Source organism: Mirounga leonina, unplaced genomic scaffold, assembly GCF_011800145.1.
Source record: "Mirounga leonina isolate KUSES-001 unplaced genomic scaffold, KU_Mleo_1.0 Mir_173, whole genome shotgun sequence".
In the NCBI taxonomy this organism is placed as follows: Eukaryota; Metazoa; Chordata; class Mammalia; order Carnivora; family Phocidae; genus Mirounga; species Mirounga leonina.
Window position 1 is genome coordinate 93,517,192 of NW_023270447.1, and position 22,388 is coordinate 93,539,579.

A 22,388-nucleotide genomic window follows, 5' to 3' on the forward strand; every position below is an offset into this window, starting at 1 on the left:
CTGCCTCTTCTTTCATCTCTGAACCTGTGACCCTTTCAAGCCCCTGCCCCTTGAATCAGCCATGAGATACACACATTGTGAGGTATCCTGTCAAGTTTTTATTGGATTCTGGATAAAAAGACCCCAACTCCAATGGATGGAGGGCCACAGATCCTGTGGGCTAGGACAGCGCCCCCAGCACTGGACATTCCTGGCCAGTGGGCCTCTGGCCCTTCAGGCACCACCACCGGTCGCTGGCAGCTAGTTCTTACCCTCTGGGTGTATCACAGTCAGACGTATGCAGGGCATCTCCCTCTCCCTAGTTCCGGGGGGAAGCAGCTCCCACCCAGCAGCACAGGGGCCTGCTCTGCTCAGCCCTCGCTCGCTGGGTGAGACTGGGCAAGGTCAGGCCCCTACCCATGCCCAGCCCCGCTCTGGACACAGATGCAGCAGGCGGCCACAAGAGCTTAGCCAGCACCTAACTGGCAGTACCAGCTGGACCACTGTCCCTGCACATGGGGACAGCGCTTCCCCCCCAGCACTGGGCCTGGCTTGGAGACCCACATCTCCCAGCAGTGTCCTGGGGGTCAGGTGACGGCCCCAGTCTGGACCACCCAGCAAGCACCACAGCCTGAAGGGAAAAGCCCAGGGTACAGAGGAACCAGCCCTCCCACAAAGACGCTACACCTGCAGCGGCTCCCAAGCAGAGGCCTTTAATGCTGTGCTGGCCCTGACCCGAGGAATATTTAAAAATGCTGAGGTGGGCAGCTGCGTAGGCCCATCACTGGGGGAAGGGGGCATCTTGGCGCTTCTTCCTGGCAGGGCCAGCTGGCCAGTGTGCCCCCTGGGTATCCAGGCCCAGCTCACTCAGCCTGTATACTTGGGGGCAGGGGCTGGTCACCCTTAGGCCTGGCTCCCTCAGCCTTCAGCCACTGCATCTTCTGCTGGTGCTGCTGGATGGCATCCTGGACCCGGGCATCCATCATGGCCTCAGTGAGGAACCCATCCTCGGAGGCATACGCCATGGCCTGGCAGGGAAAGAGAACACTGATGCAGGGCACGCAGAGGGCTTACCTGCAGGGGAAAAAGGGTCTCCCAGCCCCAGGCTTTCAGACCCTGGGCCCCACCGGTCACCAGGAACCACCCACCTGCAGGACAGGGCCAGACCCAGGGATAAGGCAGCCTAGCTGGCCCCACCCATGAGCTCGCCTCTTGGAGATGCCCTCCAGAACCTGAAGGGGTGGCAGCGAAGACTGGGATGTTGAGTCCATTAAGAGGATTGCTGGCCCGTACCCTCTACCACAGGCCTGTGCTCAGTCTCAGGAGGGGCGCGGCCTCCCAGCAGAACACACACATGCCAGCATGCCAGCAGACCAAGGGGGCCAGGATCCCTATTGAGGGATGGCTGGACTTACCAATGGGCTTCCAAAGAAATGAGGAAAAGGGGAAACCAGTAACTTTACCATGGAGAAACCTGGCGGCACCACCTTAACCAGGTCAACATCCCTGTGATGTTGTACAGACGTCACGTGTCCCCTGTCAGGACGTGACCAGAAGGCACCTCATCTCTGGGGTCTTCTCCCAAAACCCACAATCTCAGTCTAACTGTGAGAAAAACATCAGAAGGACAATCTCTGTAACACCTGACCCGCACTCCTCAAAACTGCCAGGATCATCAAAAACAAGAGACATGTGAAAACTGTCACAGCCCAGAGGAGCCCAAGCAGACATGGCAACTGAACGAGATGGGGGACTTTGGAGGGAGTCCCGGAAAACATCAGGTCCGAGGTGGAGCCCACAGTGACATGGCAAATGTGCCCAGTGAGAGGAGTCACACCATGGTGGGGGAAGCTCCATGCTATTCTTGCAACTTTCCTGTGAGCCTGAAATTACTGAAACATAGCAAACTTCATAAAAAAAAAAAAAAAAAAAAAAAGGCAAGCCCTGGACTCAAGGATGATGCTTACAGGAAAATTAATCAACGTGATGCACCACGTTAATAGAATGAAAGCCAAACCACACGATCATCTCAATTGATGCAGAAAATGGCAGTTGCGACGTTCAACACCCTTTCTTGGTGCAAACAATAAACTAGAGATGGAGGAAAATTTCCTTAACGTTCTAAAGGTCATTTATGAACAACCCACAGCAAATATATTATCAGTGGTGAAAGACTGAGAGCTTTTCCTCTGAGATAAGGAACAAGTCAAGGATGCCCACTCTCATCCACTTCTATTCAACACAGCAGTGGAAGTCGTAGCCAGAGCAATTAGGCAAGAAAAAGAAATAAAAGGGATCCAAATTGGCAGGGAAGAAGTAAAATTATCTGTTTGAAGATGATATATTCTTATATGTAGTAAACCCTAAAGATTCCCCTCAAAAGTTAAAACTAATAACTAGGGGTGCCTGGGTCGTTCAGTCAGTTAAGTGTCTGGCTCTTGATCTCAGGGTTGTGAGTAAAAAATAAAACTAATAAGCAAATTCAGCAAATTTGCAGGACACAAAATTAACACACAAAAATCATTTGTGTTTTGGGGCACCTGGGTAGCTCAGTCAGTTAAGCGTCTGCGTTTGGCTCAGGTCATGATCTCTAGGTCCTGGGATTGAGCCCCATATTGGGCTCCCTGATCAGCAGGGAGTCTGCTTTTCCCTCTCCCTCTACAGCTCCTTCTGCTTGTGTGCATGCATGCTCTCTCTCGCTCTCTAATAAGATCTTAAAAACAAAAAACCATTTGTTTTTCCATATGGTAATAATGAACCATCTGGAAAGGAAATTAAGAAAATTCCATTTACAATAGCATCAGAAAGAAAAAAATACTTAGGAATTAACTTAACCAAGGCTAAAGAGTTCTACATTAAGAACTACAGAATACTGCTGAAAGAAATTAAAGATCTCAAAATTAGAAAGATATCCATGTTCATATGTTGGAAGACTTAAACTTGTTACGATGTCATTACCGTCCAAAGTGATCTACAGACTCACTGCAATCCCTACCAAAAATCCCAATGATGTTTTTTGCAAAAAAAAAAAAAAAAAATCCATCCTAAAATTCATATAGAAACTCAAGGGAGGCCAAAGAGCCAAAACAGTCTTGGATAAGATTTTCAGGTCTCACATTTCCTGATTTTAAAATCTACTACAAAGCTACAGTAACAAAATCAATGTGGTACTGGCATAAGGGCAGTTATACAGACTGATGGGGTAGAATGGAGAACCTAGAAACCCTCACATGTGTGGTCTGATGATTTCCAACAAGGATGCCAAGACCATTCAATAGGGAGAGGACAGTCTTTTCAAACAATGGTGCTGGGAACACTGGATATCCACATGCAAAAAAGAATGAAGGTGGACCCCTACCTGCCCTATCCCACACACAAAACTTAACTAAAAATGAATCACACCGGGGCGCCTGGGTGGCTCAGTCAGTTAAGCATCTGCCTTCGGCTCAGGTCATGATCTCAGGGTCCTGGGATCGAGTCCCATGTCAGGCTCCCTGCTCAGCGGGCAGTCTGCTTCTCCCTCTGCCTCTGCCCCACCCCCCACCCCCTGCCACTCGTGCTCTCTCTCTCGCTCACTCTCACTCTCAAATAAATAAAATTTAAGAAAAAAAAATGAATCACACCTAAATGTAAGACCTCAAATTACAAAGCTACTAAAAAAAAAAACCATAGGGTAAGCTTCCAGACACTGGATTTAGTGATGATTTCTTGTCTACGACACTGAAAGCATAAGTGACAAACAAAACTGACAAATTGGACTATATCAAAATTAAAATCTTTTGTACAGGGGCACCTGGATGGCTCATTCGGGTGAGCGTCTGCCTTCAGCTCAGGTCATGGTCCTGGGGCCCTGGGATTGAGCCCTGCATTGGGCTCCCTGCACATCGGGGAGTCTGCTTCTCCCTCTCCCTCTGCCCCTCCCCCGTTGGTGCTCTCTCTCTCAAATAAATAAAATCTTAAAATCTTTTATGCATCAAAATCTTAAAAAAAAGGGGGGGGGAGGGGGGCCGCTCTGCTGGCTCAGTCAGTGGCACATGGGACTCTTGATCTCTGGGTGGTGAATTTGAGCCCCATGTTGGGTGTAGAGATTACTCAAAAATAAAATCTTACAACAAAACGAAACAAACCTTTTGTGCATCAAAGGACATTATCAACCAAATAAAGAGTAAAAAAGCAACTCACTGAAGGCTAGGAAATAACTGTAAATCACATATCTGATAAAGGGTTAGTATCCACAATACATAAAGAACTCCTAAAACTCAACAGAAAACCACCTGATTCAAAAATGGGCAAAGGACATGAATAGACATTTCTCTAAGAAAACATAGACGTGGCCAAAAAGCACACAAGATGGCCACATCACTAATCATCAGGGAAAAGGCAATTCAAATCACAATGAGATCACTGCACATCCACTAGAATGGCTACTACCCAAAAAACAGAAAATAACAAGTGTTGATGAGGGGGTGAGACACCAACTCGTGTGCACTTCTGGGGGGAATGTAAAGTGGTGCAACCACTGCAGGAAATGGCATAGCAGCTCCTCAAACATTAAAAACAGTTCATCACATGATCTAGGAATTTCACTTCCGGGTATATACTCAAAGGAATGAAGAGTGGGGTTTCACCTGCACACCCACATTCACAGCAACCACCCAAATGTCCATCTCAGTGGATGAAGGGATTAACAAAATGAAATATATCCACAACGGATTATGATTCTACCTTAAAAAGGAAGAAATGCTGACACATGGTACAACATGGATGGACCTTAAGAACATTATGCTGAATGAAATAAGTCACAAAAGGACAAATACTGCACGGTTCCACTCACATGCACTACCTAGAGGAGTCACATTCACAGAAAGTGGAAGTGCAGGAGCCAGGAAATGGGGGGGTGGGGGATGGCGGGGTGGTTAGTATTTCACAGGATGACATTTCAGCTTAGGAAGATGAAAATGTCCTGGAGACAGATGGTGGTGATGGTTGCACAACAATGTGAATGTACTTAATACCATTCATCTGTGTACCTAAAAATGGTTAAAATGGTAAATTTTGTTTAAAAAATAATGCTAACAACGCGGTGAATTCCCACAACCAAGTGGTAAGAGGCAGCAGGAACTCCATTGATAAAACCATCGTGGAAGCAGCATGGGCTTCAGGGAACAAGTGCGTGAGGGCCCCCCAGGCAGTCCAGCCTGGAAGGAGGGGCAGGACAGGCAGGAGCAAGCCCAACAACCAGCTCTGAAAATCACCATCCAAAAGGCAGGAAGGGGGCCACCATCAGAACTCCACCATGCTGGCACCCTGACCCGGGACTTCCTGCCTTCACAACCTTGGAAAATGAATGTCTATGTCTAGGCCCCCTGGGCTGTGGTACTGTTAGAGCAGCCCAAGCTGACAGACATCCTAGCCTCCACCCTGCTGATTATGGAAACAGAGCCAGCGTCATGAGGCCTCGGTCTGAGTTAAGGGCGGCCCGGAGCAGAGCACCCGCTGATCCAGGTGGGGACACAGTTTACAGTCTGGAGCTGTTACGGCACAGAGCCCAGCTCACTTTGACTAATAGTCCCTCCGTGTATCCAAGCTACCACATTCAAATCCAAGTAGATGCCCAATTAACAAACACATGTTCATTTAACAGCACTGTTACGTTTCTTGTGGCTGGATTGTCAGGTAGCCCCAGACAGATCTGAGCGCAGGCCCCACAGAGGCCATAATGCCGACACAAAGCCGAGGGCTGGCTGGCGGACAGGAGCTACTCGGCACCTCCACCTGATAGGGCTTTTCCCCTCTCAGCAATCACCAACCTGCAAATGCTTTCTGGATGTCTGCACCCAGGACCCCTGGGGGTCAACCGGCTCCCCTGCCCTGGGGGGTGGGGGTGGGGGCCCTGTGGACATCTCAGGAGGAAACTGGGTGTGGGGAATGACCAGAACCACCCTGGGCCGTGTGCCTTGGGCCAGAGCACAAGGATAAAGTCAACTCAACCCATGTGCTCTAGGCTGCCCTCAAGGCCCCACAGCAAACCCGATCATGCATGGAGCAGACAATCCTCAACACCGACGGTCTCCACCTGGTGAAGAGCTAGGAAGGAGATGCCCAACCCCTTATCAGATCAGATTCACTCCTTGGTTCCTCATCTCATTTGCCCTCTGGTGAGCCCACCTTTGGCTCATGGGATGCTCCATGTGCCCCTGTGGTCCCCTATCCCCCAACTACAGAATCGCCTGCCCCAAATGTGCTAGGCCCCAGCTTGGGACAGACTCCAGAGGTTCCCAAGACATTAAGCCTGAGCCTGTGGGACCTTGATGCCCATGTGACACTTGGCTCATTTCCAGGAAACCCCACCTGATTTCAGAGCTCTATCTGATTTGGACCAAAACCACAATGACAAGGAGGTAGGCCATAATACCCAAGCTAGTGACACGTCTCCACACCCTCCCTGCATGCATGGGGGGGGGGGGGCGGGGAGGCAGAAGCAGGTGGTGGCTAGAATGCAGGACAGGGCATGACATCTGTGTGCAGAAAACCCTTCAACAGAAACACCCTGGGGGGTGGGGGGGGGAGCAGGGGCCAGCACCGGTTACCTTCCAATGACTCAGTATTTCCCAATTGGTCAAGCTCACACCTGTAGTAGGGAGCACGTCCCCAGCTCACCTGCCAGGCCACAGCAAGCTGGGAGATCTCCCGGCCCGACATGCCCTCCGTCAGGCATGCAATCTCCGAACACTTCCTCCCGTAGTCAAACTGAGCTAGCTTCAAGCGCCTGTAAAGGAGAAATTCCCACATGGTGCTCCCGTGTGGAGTATAGGATGCCTGTCAGGTCTGGCTAAAGACCAGGACAATCAGTCAAACACCCATGGAAAAGGGGCACCTGGGTGGCTCAGTTGGTTGGGTGACTGCCTTCAGCTCAGGTCATGATCCTGGAGTCCCGGGATCGAGTCCCGCATCGGGCTCCCTGCTCGGCGGGGAGTCTGCTTCTCCCTCTGACCCTCACCCCCTCACGCTCTGTCTCATTCTCTCTCAATAAATAAAATCTTTAAAAAAAAAAACAAAACACCCATGGAAAAAAGGACTCAGAAACTCAGACCACAACCAGTGTTTGGACTGTAGTCAGGCCAGAACGGGCCACTGGGAGGCTGGGGTGGGGGTGGGGGTACTGGGGCCAGCCGGGTGCAAAGGAGAAAGGAGGCCCAGATAGTGGAACGCAAGGGCTCCGGCAGCAGAGGGACAGCACGGGCAGGCAAAGCCCGTCCTAGAACAGAACACGGCTCTCACTGCCACCAGCGACAGGAGGGATTCAGGTCAGTGCTGCTGCGAGATCCGGCTCCCCGGAGATGGTTAAAAATAGACCCGCCTTTGCCTATATGGAACACTCTGGACAGAGCAATGAGTGAGGGTGGCCGGGACAGAATGTGGAGGGCTTCCCCATCACCTGGTGACTTCTACAGAACGGGGGCCTTGCTGTGTGCTGGCGAGGGGCCCCGGCTCCCGGGAGTCGGGGTGAGTAGTGAACAACGGAGAGTCACCTCCGAGACCGCCACGACCACCTCAGAGTGAACAAAGCTCAGCCAAGGTCTGCAACCACCACCACAGCCCCTCACTCTCCAGGGCCTGACTGCAGCCTCCACTCCTCAAAAGCCCCAAACTGTTAAGAGACTTCACGTAGCAGAAAAGGATGGAGATGCTAGCTTGTTTGTGATGACGGGCCACTGAGTCAAAAACCTGGCAAAAAGCAGGAGGCACGGGGGCCAGCAGGTGTGTACCCCTGACCCCCATGTGGACCCACAGGGTTAGGATGGGAGTGTAGCACCGGGGCCAGGAGCTGGTGGAGTAGAGGGCCCCCCAGTGCTCAGGCCATCAGCACACTTACTGCTTTCCTTCTGTGGCTGGCTTCAGAACGTACTTGTCGAAATACATCCTCACCAGGCGCTCCCGCTCCTCCCGCTGGGGCAGGTCGAAGCGGACCATCTCGTCAATGCGGTCGTTGACGGCCCAGTCAAACTGCTCGGGCTGGTTGCTGGCCAGGACCAGCATGAACCTGAAGCCAGCACAGAGCAGGGGCTAAGGGGCTGCCTGACCTGGGCGCTGGCCCCCAGGGCAGGGAGCCTCTTAAACTCACACAGAACAATTTTCTAGGAGAATCTATTTGGCAGCTTTTTAACCTGAAAAACCCAGGAAGGCACAGCACTGCCCCCTGCTACCCATCCCTCCCTCGAACACCTCTCCACTGACCAAGGGCCCAGCCTGATGGGGTGGCCATTTAAGCTCTGCTGTGTGGAGGAACAGGGACCCCACGGCCTGAGACCTCTGCCCCTCCCCAACCTGAGCTGCAGGGTCTGGGGTTCAGCTAGTTGAGCAGAAGGGCCAACTCAGCAGGAACCTGGCCCAGACTCTCAGGGAGTCTGAGTAGGGGTGGGGGTCTCTGCTGGCAGTAGCCATGGCAGGCAAGGGGGAAGCATATGACTGGGGGGCCACACAGCTGACTGGCGGGGCTAGGTACCCCATGGATGACTAGTGGGCACAGGACTGGGGGCCCTCAACAATGCAAGACGGCAAGATGAGGCGATTCAGAAGCAGTGAGCCCCTTTCCAGAGCAACCTATGCCCCAGGGCACCTGGCCGGAGGGTGACCACCCCTACAGCCCATCAATGGAGGGCCAGCAGAGATGCCAAGTGCAGTGACCTGTGGGCAAAGACTTGCGCCTGGCTCTCCTGAGACTCCCCGGCACATCTTCTCAGAAGTCTCCACAAAAACCCCCCTGCACCCCGACCGGCCCTTCCCATCGCCCAGGCAAGTGTGCATGCCCTGTTCCAGCCCCGCCCCACAGCAGCCGTGTGACCTCAAGCAGAGCCTCAGTTTCCCTCTGCAAAGGGACTTCGCACTGGCGGGTGGCCCTCACTTGCTGCTGTGCTGTCCTGTCCGGTGCAGGAACGCGTTCAGGGTGGCCCTGAGGTCCTCGCTGATCTTCTCCTGCGGACAAAGTTCTGGCATCAGATGGGAGGCAGCCGGGGGAAGTTAAACAAAGGCGCCACTCCATCCCTCTGAGAGCCCCACACAACAGGGTCTCCATGAGACTTAACTTCAAGGAAGACTTTAAAGACGCCCCGGGATCAATTCCTGCTTTTCAGACCAAATTTATGAAAAAAGTGCAGCTGAGGAGCAGGTCTGGGTCAGACATCATTGTGAGTGACCAGCAACCTCCCCGTAAAGCACAAACGCGGCGCTGGACACCACTCCTGACCGCTCACCTACAGCCGGCTGGGCCCAGCAGGCCAGATAGAAGCTTCCAGAATACTCACAGTCGCTCGCTTCCTGAGGAAAGCGTCCGCTTCATCCACAAAGAGAAGGAGGCTGTGAAGGGAAAAGGACGAACAAGAAGTGGGTGAGGGCTGCCCAGTTGCATGCTAAGGCGCTGAGCACGCTAAAACTAAACTGTTTCAGGAACACAAAGTGCCGGCTAACCTCAGTAGTGGTTGGGGACCCCAGACCCGACAGGGGAATGCCCAGTGCCGGCGCTCCGGGGAAGCGACTGGTTTGTGCCAAACATCCTAATTTGGCACTAAATTCAGTATTGGGGCTGGCAGCCGCTCGTCTTCAATGTGTTAAAAGCGAGGCTCCTGTGATGAGCACAAGCCACCAGGAATCTACTCCCGGGGTGAATTTCTCCCTTGGACTCCCAACCCCAGAGTATTCCAGCCTTGTGCACAACCATGGAGACAAGCTGCAGGGGAAGTCACCGACACCGCCCCCCAAACCCACCCCCCAGCTGGTGCTCCAGTGGCCGCTAGGAACCCGGGCCATGCAAGCGCATGCACGCAGGGGGCCATCCCAGGAGGGGCCCGGCTCACCCTCGCCGGCTGGTACTGGCCCAGTCGAAGACCTTGTGCATGGCAGTCACACCGTCCCGCCCCATGGGGGCCACATCCCCGCCTGTCATGATGGCATAGTCCATGCCTGAGTGCAGCGCAAGTTTCTAGGCGAGAGAGGGGCAGGGGTGGGGGTGGAGGGCAAAGCCTGTTTACTTTCCTCCCCTCCAAATGCACTGAGTCTGGCCCCCCACCAGGTACTGCTGGGATGCCCCCTGCCTGGAAAGCTGCCCCCCCATGTGGCCCATCCCTAAGAGCCACAGCTGCAGCCTCTGCCCACGGCACCCCACCCACCTGCGTGGCCGTGTGCCCTCACCTTGGCAAACAGGGTCTTGCCAGTCCCAGGAGGCCCGTACATCAGAATGTTCCTGTACAGGCTGTGGTTCTTCTTGGTGTTCCTCGTTGCTATGGCAATGTCCCGCACCCGTGCTTCCAGGCTGGGCTGCCAGGGGACATGGCAGGTTGGGGGACACTCTGCTGCCTGTCTGGCAGCCCCAAGAGGCAGCTTACCCCAGGCATTCTACTCTAGGAATGAAAAGCTGGGGCGCCCGGGTGGCTCAGTCCCTAAGCGTCTGCCTTCGGCTTGGATCACGGTCCCGGGGGCCTCGGATCGAGCCCTGCATCGGGCTCCCTGCTCAGCGGGAGGCCTGCTTCTCCCTCTCCCACTCCCCCTGCTTGTGTTCCCTCTCTCGCTGTGTCTCTCCGTCAAATAAATAAATAAATAATCTTTAAAAAAAAAAAAAAAAAGGAATGAAAAGCAGCCCCATCCTGTAGAAAACCTCCATGGGCAGAAGAGCACCTCCCACCCCAAAGCCTATTACAGCCCCCAGATGGGCAGCACCACTTACACTGAGGACGACGCCCTCCAGTGCGTCCTGAGGCTTACTGAGGAGCCGCCTGCTGACCTATGGGGCGGGGGACACAACATGGGGACAGTCAAGCTTATCAGCAGAGCCCACGACCCAGGCATGGAGCACGGGGAGCAGCTAGACTGCCACGTGGGAACAGAACTGCCGCGGCACTCACACTCCAGGCCACATGTGACGGGGCCCCACTCCGACTCTGGACGGGGGGCCTGCGAGGCTGTCTGTGCTACTGGCCTAGACGACAAGTCCGCAGCAGGGAACCCGACGTGGGGCTCGATCCCACAACACTGAGATCATGACCTGAGATGAAATCAAGAGCCAAATGCCTAACTGACTGAGCCACCCAGGAGCCCCTTCAGATCATTTACTGATTTAGGGGCGCCTGGGGCACTCAGTCGGTTAAGGGTCTGCCTTTGGCTCAGGGGTCCTGGGGTGGAGCCCCGCATCGGGATCCCTGCTCGGTGAGGAGCCTGCTTCTCCCTCTGCTCCTACGCCCCGCCCCCCCACCCCAGCTCATCATCCTCTCTCTCCCTCAAATAAATAAAATCTTAAAAAAAAAAAGAAAGAAAGAGATTCTTTACCGATCTTTATTTTCTCAGTTACCCACAGTGATCACTATGGAGATCCAGCCACAGCCTGTGGGAGGACATCAAGCCGGGCAGGAAGCCTGGCTCCCCTCGAGGAAGAGGAAGGAAGCTCACACTGTGCTGCTTCCAGCACCTTCTCTCACAGGATGATGGCACAGAGGAGCCCCAGGATTTTGTAAACAACCCAAAATCTACCCAGCGGGCCAAGTCACATTAACAAATCCACAGAGGTGACCAAGTGGACTAGGGTGAGGATCTCCTCAGTGCTGATGTGGACAGGCTCCCAGAATAGCGTCAGAGAGAAAAAAGCCACAATCAAATCCAACATGCCGGAGAGAATAGACAGTATTTGGGTAAAGAGGGGAAAATGAAGACACGTGTTTACAACCTGGCTGAAATGCCAGAAAGAACTGGGAAGGACATGCCACTCCAGGGAGGACGGGGCCCACAATTACCTGCACGGGATGCCTCAGAGCCTCCAGCACGGTGATACGAGAGGTCTCCCTCACCAGGGACGGCTTCCCCAGCCGGGCCTCAATGTACCGTCCAGCAACAGATGTGGCGTTCTTGGCAGAATAGACTCCGACAGCCAGCAGCGTCAGCCCAGCCACCTAGAGCGGGGCAGCGGGAAGGCAGGCGGAACCCACCAATCCTGCACCAGGCTGTCAGCAGTCGGCACCGCGCCCTCCCCCCATCCCATCCCATGCAAGGTGACAGCAAGGGTCACAGAGCAGCGTCCTAGCTGGCGCTCAATTTCGCATGACCGCAGATACTTCCAGACAGACGCGATATCAAAAAGCTTATCATAACCACCCTTTCTCAGAAAGCTACTGGAGGATGCACTCCAGTAGAATTAGGGAAGCTTCCAGGCAACAGGAGCCCCAGCTACGAAGAGACAGAGAGATCCTGAGGCTCAGAGGAGACAGACCGAACACTGTGGTGGAAGCACAATCACAGGGCAGGTGACCAAGAACTACAAGAGATTCCTGGAAGGTATGCCAACACCTGGAAACGAAACTGAAACGTCTTCCCTACAAGACAAACAGCCTGGCTGCTGCAGGGGGAAGCAAGGACTCTCTAAGACCACAGGAATGAGGTTCCAGGAGACCAGGTGGTGACTACAGTGACAGGAACAAGAGGCCTGTGATGGGGGAGGTGGGGCTGGGCCGGCCCCAAGAATCCAGCAACCTCTGACATCACCCAGCGCTCTCCAGTGACCACCCCTCCGTGAGTCTACCCGGCTTGCTGGGAAGGTAAACGCTTGACTCATGAGCAGCTGATCAAATAGGAAGGATGGCCAAAGGGCATTTTCCTGCTCAGCCTGTCCTGTGCCTGGATTCCCCACCAAGGAGCTCCTGTCAGGGGGCAGGCCAGGACTGACTGTCAGCCCACAACACTGCCCCAGGAAGGTGAGGATCCCAGACTGAAGATGGACGTGAGAGATTCAACAGAGATTCAACATAGATGTTTACAACAGCTGGAAAAGTCTGGAAAGATCTGAGTGCACAGGGTGCTCAGACCACAGGAGCAGTCAGAATGCCTTTAAAACACTCTGGGGGGAGGGGTTGTCTGGGTGGCTCAGTCGGTTGAGCATCTGCCTTTGGCCCAGGTCGTGATCCCAGGGTCCTGGGATGGAGCCCCACATGGGGCTTCCTGCTCAGCAAGGAACCTGCTTCTCCCTCTTCCTCTGCCCCTCCCCCACCTTGTGCTCCCTCCCTCCAATAAATAAACCAAATCTTAAAAAAAAAAAAGAGCCAGCAGTCTCACTAGCTGCCGGTTTCCTCAACTGGCATCCTGGCCCTCCCCCGGTAGTCCAGTCCCTGCTTTCCTTGAGGCACAGCCTGACCTCCCCTGCTGCTTCTCACTGTCTCCAGAAAGAGGCTAGAACTATGCCCAAAGCAGGGCACTTGCAGAAAGGGCTTCAGAAGCCAGCAGGCCAGGAATGTGGGTGCACAGGGACGCTCATGGTCAGCATGGTTACTTGTCTCACCCTTTGTTAGGGCATCAGTACCACGTGAGCAAGTGCCAAGACACACTGTGCAGCCTAGAGCGGTGCCCGGCCCAATGCTGACATTAGGAAGCACTTGAAGAATTGGTGAGCTTTTTGGGAACCAGTCCTGGCTGAAGCCCTCCCCTCTACCCTGAGTGCTAAGCAGCCGCGTGGCACAGCACAGACCACAGGGCCTTGGAATGTGTGCCTGGAGTCCTACAGCCTTGTTGGCTGCCCTCCGCCTCCCGCTAGAGGGCGGGAACCCTTACCGGAACACGGTTTAAAGGGGTTCATCTCCGGGGCGCCCCTGGAGGTTTAGCTGGGCCCCACCCTTGAGGCTGCCAGGCAGATTTCCAGTTACACTTTCCAAAGGGCAGCACTTCTAAGGAAGAGGGAAACTGAAGCTCTAGCACCTCTTCCCACGTCGTCCAGCCCAAAGGTTAAAAAACCCACCGCCAGTGTTAACACTGAATTGCTCCCTGCGCCCCACACCCAGAGGCCGCGCCGCTTCCGATTTTCACAGCAGGGGGGCGGGAGGGAAGAGAAGCAGCGCATGCTTACACCTTGGACCTGCCTGGCACACCTCCCACCACTGAGTGCAGGCACACGACCCAACGGCGACCCTGACACAGGCCACAAGCAGGGAGACGCAGCAGCAGTGTTTACCGTGGCTGTCACTTTGTCCCAGTCTGTCACGAAGGTACGGAATCCTTCCCCAAACAGGGTGCCGGCTGTCCTGTAGAGGAAGCAGCGATGTGACCGGGCAGAACGACCTAGGCCCTTGGCTGGAGACAGGGCAAGGGCATTGAAGGTCAGCCCTGAAGGTCAGCACCCGGAGGACCTGCTGAGAGGCCGCCTCCTGCCAAGGCACTGACCGAGGGCCTCCTGGCACACGTGAAGGGCTGTACTAGGGGCCTGTGGGGACCGGCCCTCACCGGATGGACTCCAGGATGGTCTGGCGGTGCTCGGCAGCCTTCAAGCGGATCTGCTCACGAATGATGTCCGCATTCTCGCGCTCCGCCTTGGCCCGAGCCCGGGCCTCAGCCTCTACCCGCAGCATCTCGTTCTTGTGCCGCAGCTCCATCTCCCGTTCCACAGTGGCTGCCCAGGGAAAGGGCAGGAGGAGGGTGTTCAGCCCACGGCCCCCTAATCCTTCCAGTGAGGCCCAGGCAACCCTCCTCCCAGACCCTGGGGGAATGCCCGGCCTGCCCAGGCTTCTGCTACAAAGTCCCAACCAAGGAACGCAGAGCTCCTATCGAGAGTCTTGGAAATGTTGCTTGGGGATCAAAGTACCTGAAGCAACGTGTATCCGTGCCTACAGCCTGCTTTCCCCAGGGGCCCTTCTCGAGCCTAGGACCGCTCCAAGCACATAGCCCCCAAAGCCCAACTCTACCTCGCCGCATGGCCTCCTGCTTCTGCACCGACTCCTCCTGCTTCCGTAAATTCTCCTCATTGAGAAGTTGCTGAGAAGCCACAGGGGAAAGGGAAAAGCTTTCAAAATTAGTAAACTGATCTGGGGTGCCTGGGTGGCTCAGTCGGTTGAGCATCCAACTCCTGGTTTCGGCTCAGGTCATGATCTCAGGGTGGTGGGATGGAGCCCCATGTCGGGCTCTGCACTCAGCAGGTAGACTGCCTGAGTCTCTCCTCCTCCCTCTGCCTCCCCACCTCCGCTCATGCACGCGCACTCTCTCTCGTTAAAACAAATAAATAAAACCTTAAAAAATATATTAGGAAGGGATCAACAATCAATCTAAGAGATGAGCTGCTCCAGCCTGGGGGGAAGCTTCTGCTGCCCCCGGGGTCTCCAAACCTCTCTGGGAATGATGCCCCGGGGCCTACACACTCCATAGCCCTTGGCAGGCGGGTCTGAACCCCACCCAGGACATATGCACACATGCATGGGGGGGGGGGCGGCGCAGTTCCGCCACAGGATAGACCTCTGGGCACCTCTACTCCAGACTCACAGCTGTCCTCAAGACATTGTCTTTCCCTTGTTAAATTTACGTTTTTAAAAGAAATTTTATTTAAATTCTAGTTAGCATACAGTGCAATATTGCCCTCACCAGAATTCGGTGGTTCATCACTTACATACAACACCTGTACCCACCACAAGTGTCTCCTTCATCCCCGTCGCGCATCTAGCCCCTCCCCCCCCTCCCTCCAGGGACCCTCAGTTTGTTTCCTATCATTCAGAGTCTCTTATGGTTTGTTTCCTTCTCTCCTTTGCTTTCCTCCCTTCCCCTGTGTTCATCTGTTTTGATTCTTAAATTCCGCATATGAACGAAATCACGCTGTCTTTCTCTGACAGACTTATTTCACTTAGTCCAATGTATTCTAGCTCCATCCATGTCGTAGCAAATGGTAAGGTTTCATGCTTTTTGATGGCTGGGTTTCCTTGGAATGCCCAAACAGGTACAAGCATTTGGAAATCACCTCTACCATGAACTTGTCACAGCCAGGTTCCCAGGTTCTCAGAAGAACCCTCACCACAGCCAGAGCCTGGAGGCCCGTGTGTCCCGTGTGTGTGTGCATCCCTGGGACCTAGCACCTACCGCTGGTAAAACAACTCTGAATTCTGGCCCAACAGCTGCCCCCAAATATGTGCTCTCGGGGAGGACAGAGGCAGCTCCCCTCCCATGCAAATGTGCTAAGCTCACCTGCTGCTTCAGCTGGTCCTCATAGCGCTGCCGGGCCAGCTTGTCTTGGTACTGGGCCCTCTAGGGAGGAAGAGGGCAGTGTGAATACAGCTCAGCTGAAAAAGCTGGTGGACGGCCTGAAACCCACATCTGAATCCAGACTTTACTGGGTGCTGGGCTCCCAGATAAGCCACCCACCTCTACCTGCTGTTAATGAGCACACACACTTGGTACACGTGTACTCCCCGTCACGCTCAGCACTGAGGGATCCATGGGCTTTTGATATTTGCACAAGGGCATCCCAGAGTCTCGATGGGTAACAGACCCAGACTGAATTTTGGGACCATGGTGTGCCCCAGCCGCGCTCCACCCTGGTCACCCTGTGCCCGTGGGGCCATGTGGTCCTTACAGCCTGGTGCTGCCTCGTCTCCTCACTCAGAGTCTTCCTCCTTTCTTCAGCCTGCACGCGGATCTGCTCACTCTTCAGCTGCTCCACAGCGGCCTCGTATTCCTACAGAATATACCAGAGGTTGCAAGTCCAGAGCTGGTGGGGCCTCCCTCTCAGGACTCTGAGGCTCAGGGCTCACACTGCCTCAGCAACCCTTTCCCAGGTAGGCTCCAAAGGGGCTGGACAGGAGCAGGAGGGGCATCCAAAAAACACAGCCTAGACCAGCACCCCACATGCCTGTCAGCTCCCAGTTGCATGGGCACCAAGGCCCAGGACGGCCCAGACCACAAGTAGTGAAGTGCCAGGAAAACAGGGCTGGGCCCCAAAGGAGCAAGATGGTCTCCTGGGGTGTCTGTCACTCCCTTCCCCAACATTGTTTCCATGGTGGCTTATGTCACGTGCTCACTTTTGTGTGTGGTTTTTTTTTTTTTTTTTTAAAGATTTTAGTTATTTATTTGACAGAGAGAGACACAGCGAGAGAGGGAACACAAGCAGGGGGAGTGGGAGAGGGAGAGGCAGGCTTCCCATGGAGCAGGGAGCCCGATGCGGGGCTTGATCCCAGGACCCTGGGATCATGACCTGAGCCAAAGGCAGACGCTTAACAACTAAGCCACCCAGGCGCCCCAAATAAATACAGATTTTTAAAAGACTATTTGAGAGCGAGCGAGCGAGGGCACAAGCAGGGGGAGGGGCAGAGGGAGAAGCAGACTCCCCAGTGAGCAGGGAGCCTGATGCGGGGCTTGATCCCAGGACCCTGAGATCATGACCTGAGCCGAAGGCAGACGCTTAACGACTGAGCCACCCAGGCGCCCCACGTGCTCACTTTTGGACTACGCTTTACAACAGCCAACGATGGACGGCAGAGCCTGTGTCTTTTCTATGCTTGCTATGTGCTCAGCATAAAGGTCCTGCCGAATGCAGAGAAACCAGGTAAGAATCTCCCTTGGGGAGACCAGATGGTCCTCACCCACACCAGCCCTTCCAGGTGGTTCTGCTGCAAGAACTCAGGCCACAAACCCAGCGCATCTTTGACCTCTTCCTGTTTCCCTCTTAACCACAAGCAAGAAGGCAAATCCAAGAAAGGAGATGTCTGAGGAACCCGCCCTGTGCCCACCGCCCACATGCACTTTCTCTTTGCAGGTCGTCCCTCCACCACAGGGATGTGGCCTACCTCGGCCAGCACCAGCCCCACTACTCACTTTGAGCTTGGACTGTTGCTCCAGCTGCAGCGTCTGCTCCTGCATCTGTGCAAGACTCAGGGCCTCCTTGGCATGTCCTGTGGGGGAAAGGGAGAGAGTGGGTATTAGGACACTTGGGCACCAGGCAAGCATTCCTGTGTGCCAGGGGGCTTTCAGGGAGGCCACAGCTCACCTCAACCAGAAAACACACGTGCCCACCCTCATTCCTGGACCAGATCTTGTTTGGTGACCCCTCCCTCCGAGACCACTGCCCCCTTTTCCTCACCTATGTCTGCTCCACTCCCAACAGAAAGCCCCACATACAAGACCTTACCCCCCCAGCAGCTGTCACATCCCAGAGAGCTATCAGAAAGGCTGCCCCATGCTAGTTGAGAGTAGGAGGGTCAACATGGCCGTCACGGTCCCGATTAAACAAAAAGCAGCCTGTAGCTAGAATACCTTATTTTTCGTGGTAAGTATATTTCTCTTAAGTCCCCGATATCTATTATTATTAACCTGCTACCAAACACATGCGAGTAGTACAATGAATAGGAAATAAACAAGTTAAAATTAAGCCAATGCACACAGAATGATGGCTCTTCACAGACCTTGTGTTACAAACACACACATTATAAAGGTTTTCTGTGTGTATTTTATTCGTAAGGTGCAATTCATATCCACCAATACTTGAGTGTTCTGAAAAAAAAGCTAACTTCTGGTGCTCTCCTAGCCAAAACGCCCGTGCATCTGGCTTCTCAAATATTTTGGTGATGACACAGTTCTCCCATACATGAGATTTTACTATAAAGAAATATCCTCAAACGTAGCAGTATGGAAGGAAAGTAGGGAATCCCTGTGAACCCAGCTCCCTGATGGAACAATGTACCTGGTTTTCTCCCTTTGTGTACCACACATCTATCCTTCCACCTGAGCCCCGTGACCTTACTTTCTGAAGCCTTCGAAGTAAGTTGCAGACCCCAGTACCCATCACGCCCAAGCTGCGGCAAACACACCATTACCTAGAGCATGACTTCTGTGTGCAGGTCTGTGAGCACCCTCACACGCTGAGATGGACGGGGAGGAAGCTGCGGTATCTGATGGTCCACTAGGGCCAGTGGTGTGGAGAGCACATAGTGCCTGAGCCTGGGAAGGACCTTCACAGCCAGTCAGGATCGGGCTGACACGGCCTCCCACACCTCACTACAAGGCTCTGCCCTGGGTCTCTGGCGATCGGAGGCACAGGAGCCCGAGGAGAGGCAGCACAAAGGCACCAGGGTCCCACATCCTGCCCCGTAAACTTGGGAAGCCACAAAGCCAAGGCTCAAACAGACTCTAGGAGCCCCTTCTGAGCAGGAGGGAGTGAAAGCACAACAGTGCTCGTCCTGCTGCAGCAGATAGGAACGTGGGTGCCTCAGGGCAACAATGCTGAGACCAGGTCCCAGCTGCCCTTGTCACTCACATGACTTTAGTCAGCCAGGTTAACCTCACCTGAAAATGGGGCAATTAGAGATCCCTCAGTCACTGACTCGAGAGAGAGGGAAATGTGAGAGCAGGTAACCTCAGCACAGCGCCTGGCACCCACGTGTCCCACTAATCACAAGCTACAATTTCAACACTACCAAGGGTAACTTACCACCTTGAAATCATCTAACAGGAGCTGTGCATTCCAAAGCACTAATGTAGCTCCTACTACAGGCAAGGGACTCTTTTACACCTCCACCTTCATGGAGTGTACAGACACATGGACTGGAGCACTCAGAGAGCTCAAGGCCAAATGTGCTGCTCTGACCTCCAAGGAAGGCCCAGAGACTTAGGGGATGAAGGAGCATCAGGCTGGACCCAAAGGACAGAGCAGGCGGTCATACTACAGGGAGCAGCTGAGGGCATCCTGGTTTGCCTGGAGAGAGCAGTGAGTACCAAGAAGACAGGTTTTGGAGAGGGGCTGTTGAGCAGAGAGGCAGAAGGCACCCTGGGAAGAAGGGGCTGGGGACAGGAAGAGGTGGTTCAGCAAGGCAAAAGCTCTCCCACTGGCCAGTAATTAGGCCAGGAAGGATGGCAGGAACAAAATGAAGTAGAGGGGCTCCAGGCTAGTTCAGCTGGATGGGCATGCGACTCGTGATCTTGCGTTTGTGAGTCTGAGCCCCCCCGGTGGGTATAGAGATTATTTAAAATATAAAAAAAAATTTTTAAATTAAATGAAGGGCACCTGGGTGGCTCAGTCATTAAGCATCTGCCTTCGGCTCAGGTCATAATCCCAGGGTCCTGGGATCAAGCCCCGCATCGGGCTCCCTGCTCCACGGGAAGCCTGCTTCTCCCTCTCCCACTCCCCCTGCTTGTGTTCCCTCTCTCGCTGTGTCTCTCTCTGTCAAATAAATAAATAAATAAAATCTTAAAAAAAAAAATTAAATGAAGTAGAGCTCACACTTAGAACAGAATCATTGGATGTAGGGCACCCAGGTGGCTCAGTTGGTTAGGCGTCTGCCTTCAGCTCAGGTCATGATCCAAGGGTCCTGGGATCGGGCCCTGCATGGGGCTCCCTGCTCAGTGGGGAGCCTGCTTCTCTCTCTCCCTCTGCTGCTCCCCCTGCTTGTACTCTGTTGCTCTCTGTAAAATAAATAAAATCTTTTTTTTTTTAAAGATTTTATTTATGGGTATGGTCCCCCCAGACAGTGGCCCCTGGGGGCCAGGTGGAGAATATTCTGGAGGAGTAGCTGTGGAGCACCTGGTACCAAAGACATGGGAGCTATTCAGAGGCATGATCAGATGAGGAAGAGAGGCCCCTTAGCTGCCTCCCCTCAGGCACACTCAAGGCTATTCACAAAGGCCCCCATAACTGCAAGGATTTGGGGATAGTAGGATTCAGCTTCCAAAAGTGGAAAAACTCTGAAATTCTGTGTACGATTGAGTTAATGAAATGTCACAGGAGCTGGGGCAGAAAGGTGCCACCCCCACTAAGCCCTTAACAACAAATTGGGTCACGTGTTAAAAGTCTGTCATCATCTGAGGTGCCTCGATGCCCAGCCCAACGTGGGTTTCTCAACCAACCCGATAACTGAAATTACCTTGCAAATTCAATACACCTAGTCTGAGAAGGATGGTCTTCCAGCTAGGCCTAAGTAAACAGGCCATCCTAAGCCCAGGCCCAAATATCCAGATGTTTTTAATGTCCCTCTGGGGATCTGGGAGTCAGGCACCCTTGCACCAGGATGTTCCTGCAGCCCCCTGGGGAAGGGCAGGGACTGAACCACAAAGTGCCAGGCCTCTCCCTCCTCAAACAGATTCTCCTTTATACCTGTTTATAGCATGGCTTCTTAATACAGCCTCCTCTGAAAAAAGGGCATCTCTGCTTAAGCAGAAATCTGAGAACTACTGTGTCCTTTCAATCAGTGTTTATTCGCTGTCTTCTACATTCTAGGTTCTCAAACACTTAAGACTATATCCTAGAACACATCATTAAGCCAATAAGACAAAAGATGGGAGGAAAGGAGGTAGGATTAGCGAAGGTCCGGCCAATTACCGTGCCTTGAGGGCCCTAAGTCAGGAAGGCTACCTGGAGGGACCAGGACAGGCTGACCTGCATTGCATTACAGACCCCTCCAATCTGAACGCTAATGCTTTTCAAAAATAAGCACAAAGCTGCTGTATTTTCCATAAAACCAATGGCCCTCAACTGTACTTCCTTCTCAGATGGACAACTGCTAACACCACGCACGGACTGGATCTGGCCACGCTTTGGCCACGTGGAGGCAGCAAGAGGCCCAAGGAGCTTCCCTACTCGACAGTAATGAAGACCGGGCTCCAGCCCGGGCACCTGCTACCTGCGACTTCTCAAAATCCCATCTGCACCAGCTCCTCACTGAAGCACGCTCGACAGCTTGGAAGGCGCCGAGGGTGCTGGCATCCCCAACCTCCCCGCACCAAGGTGGCTTTGGCCAGGTTTACTCCTGCGGACCAGTTTCCCCACCCGGCAAGCGGGGCTGCAGATAGCCGCCTATCCCTCAGACGCCTGCGGAGCTAAACGCGCCCTAGGACCGGCATGCCCGGAGGCTCGGTGGACTGGCTCTCCGCGGAGGAGCCCGAGCTCCCCTGGCCCCACCCCAACCGGGCCGCACCCTCGCCGCCGCACTCACGCGAATGCTCCAGCTCTCGCGCCGCCTTGGCTGCGCGCTCCAGGCCCGTGGGGTCAAAGTTGCTCCATTTGTCCTTGGGCGCCGGCCGATCCCCCGCGCCACGGTCCCCGCCGCCCTCGGCCCCAGGCTGAGCGGGCGGCAGGGACAGCGGGGGCCCCGCGCCTTCGCCCTTGGGACCCTTGATCCCGAAGAGCCACGACATGGCGCGCGACCGCCGCGCGGCGCGGCAGCCGCCGGAGCCGAAGCCGAGTTGAAGCGCGCGGACCGGGGCAGCCTCCACGCGCCGCGAGCCGGGGGTCAGAGGTCCTGCGCAGGCGCGACAACGCCTCTTCCTCCGGGCGACGGAAGCGCACGAGGGCCGCGTACCGTGCGGCCTCCTGACTGGCCGCGGTTACCGTGACGTCACCGGCGTCGTCGCCAGGACTGCCCAACTGGCTCTGGGGGCGGGCCGTCGAGGGGCGGCCGAAACGCCTCGTTACGGGGACCGACCAGGGACAAAATGGGTTGGGTGCATGTGCGCCCTTGTTCACGTCATTTCCTGGTTACACGTCAGTTCTGGGTCGCGTTGCCGTGGGTTCCCGCAGGATCCCGACGAGGCGGAGACGGAGAGGCAGGTGCCGGGGCGCCGGGGGGGCGCCGGGGCGGGGGTCCTTGGTACGCGAGGTCCCGGCGACAGGGCGGTGAGCCCCGGACGGAGGGGGC

General features: G+C 54.5%; 1 protein-coding gene across 1 annotated transcript; it reads right to left on the reverse strand.

Moving 5' to 3' along the window:
* Positions 1-78: 78 nt before the first annotated feature.
* On the reverse strand, positions 79-22,005 carry LOC118020112 (ATPase family AAA domain-containing protein 3). Its single transcript, XM_035020020.1, has 16 exons — positions 21,687-22,005; positions 17,578-17,654; positions 16,340-16,441; positions 15,952-16,011; positions 14,688-14,757; positions 14,230-14,395; positions 13,961-14,030; positions 11,760-11,915; positions 10,700-10,756; positions 10,168-10,293; positions 9,834-9,958; positions 9,285-9,336; positions 8,885-8,955; positions 7,856-8,023; positions 6,640-6,748; positions 79-1,007 (listed from the first exon to the last, which is right to left on the reverse strand). The coding sequence occupies exons 1-16, from the start codon at positions 21,886-21,888 to the stop codon at positions 843-845; spliced, it is 1,776 nt and encodes a 591-aa protein (XP_034875911.1). The 5' UTR covers positions 21,889-22,005; the 3' UTR covers positions 79-842.
* Between the last annotated feature and the right edge of the window lie 383 nt (positions 22,006-22,388).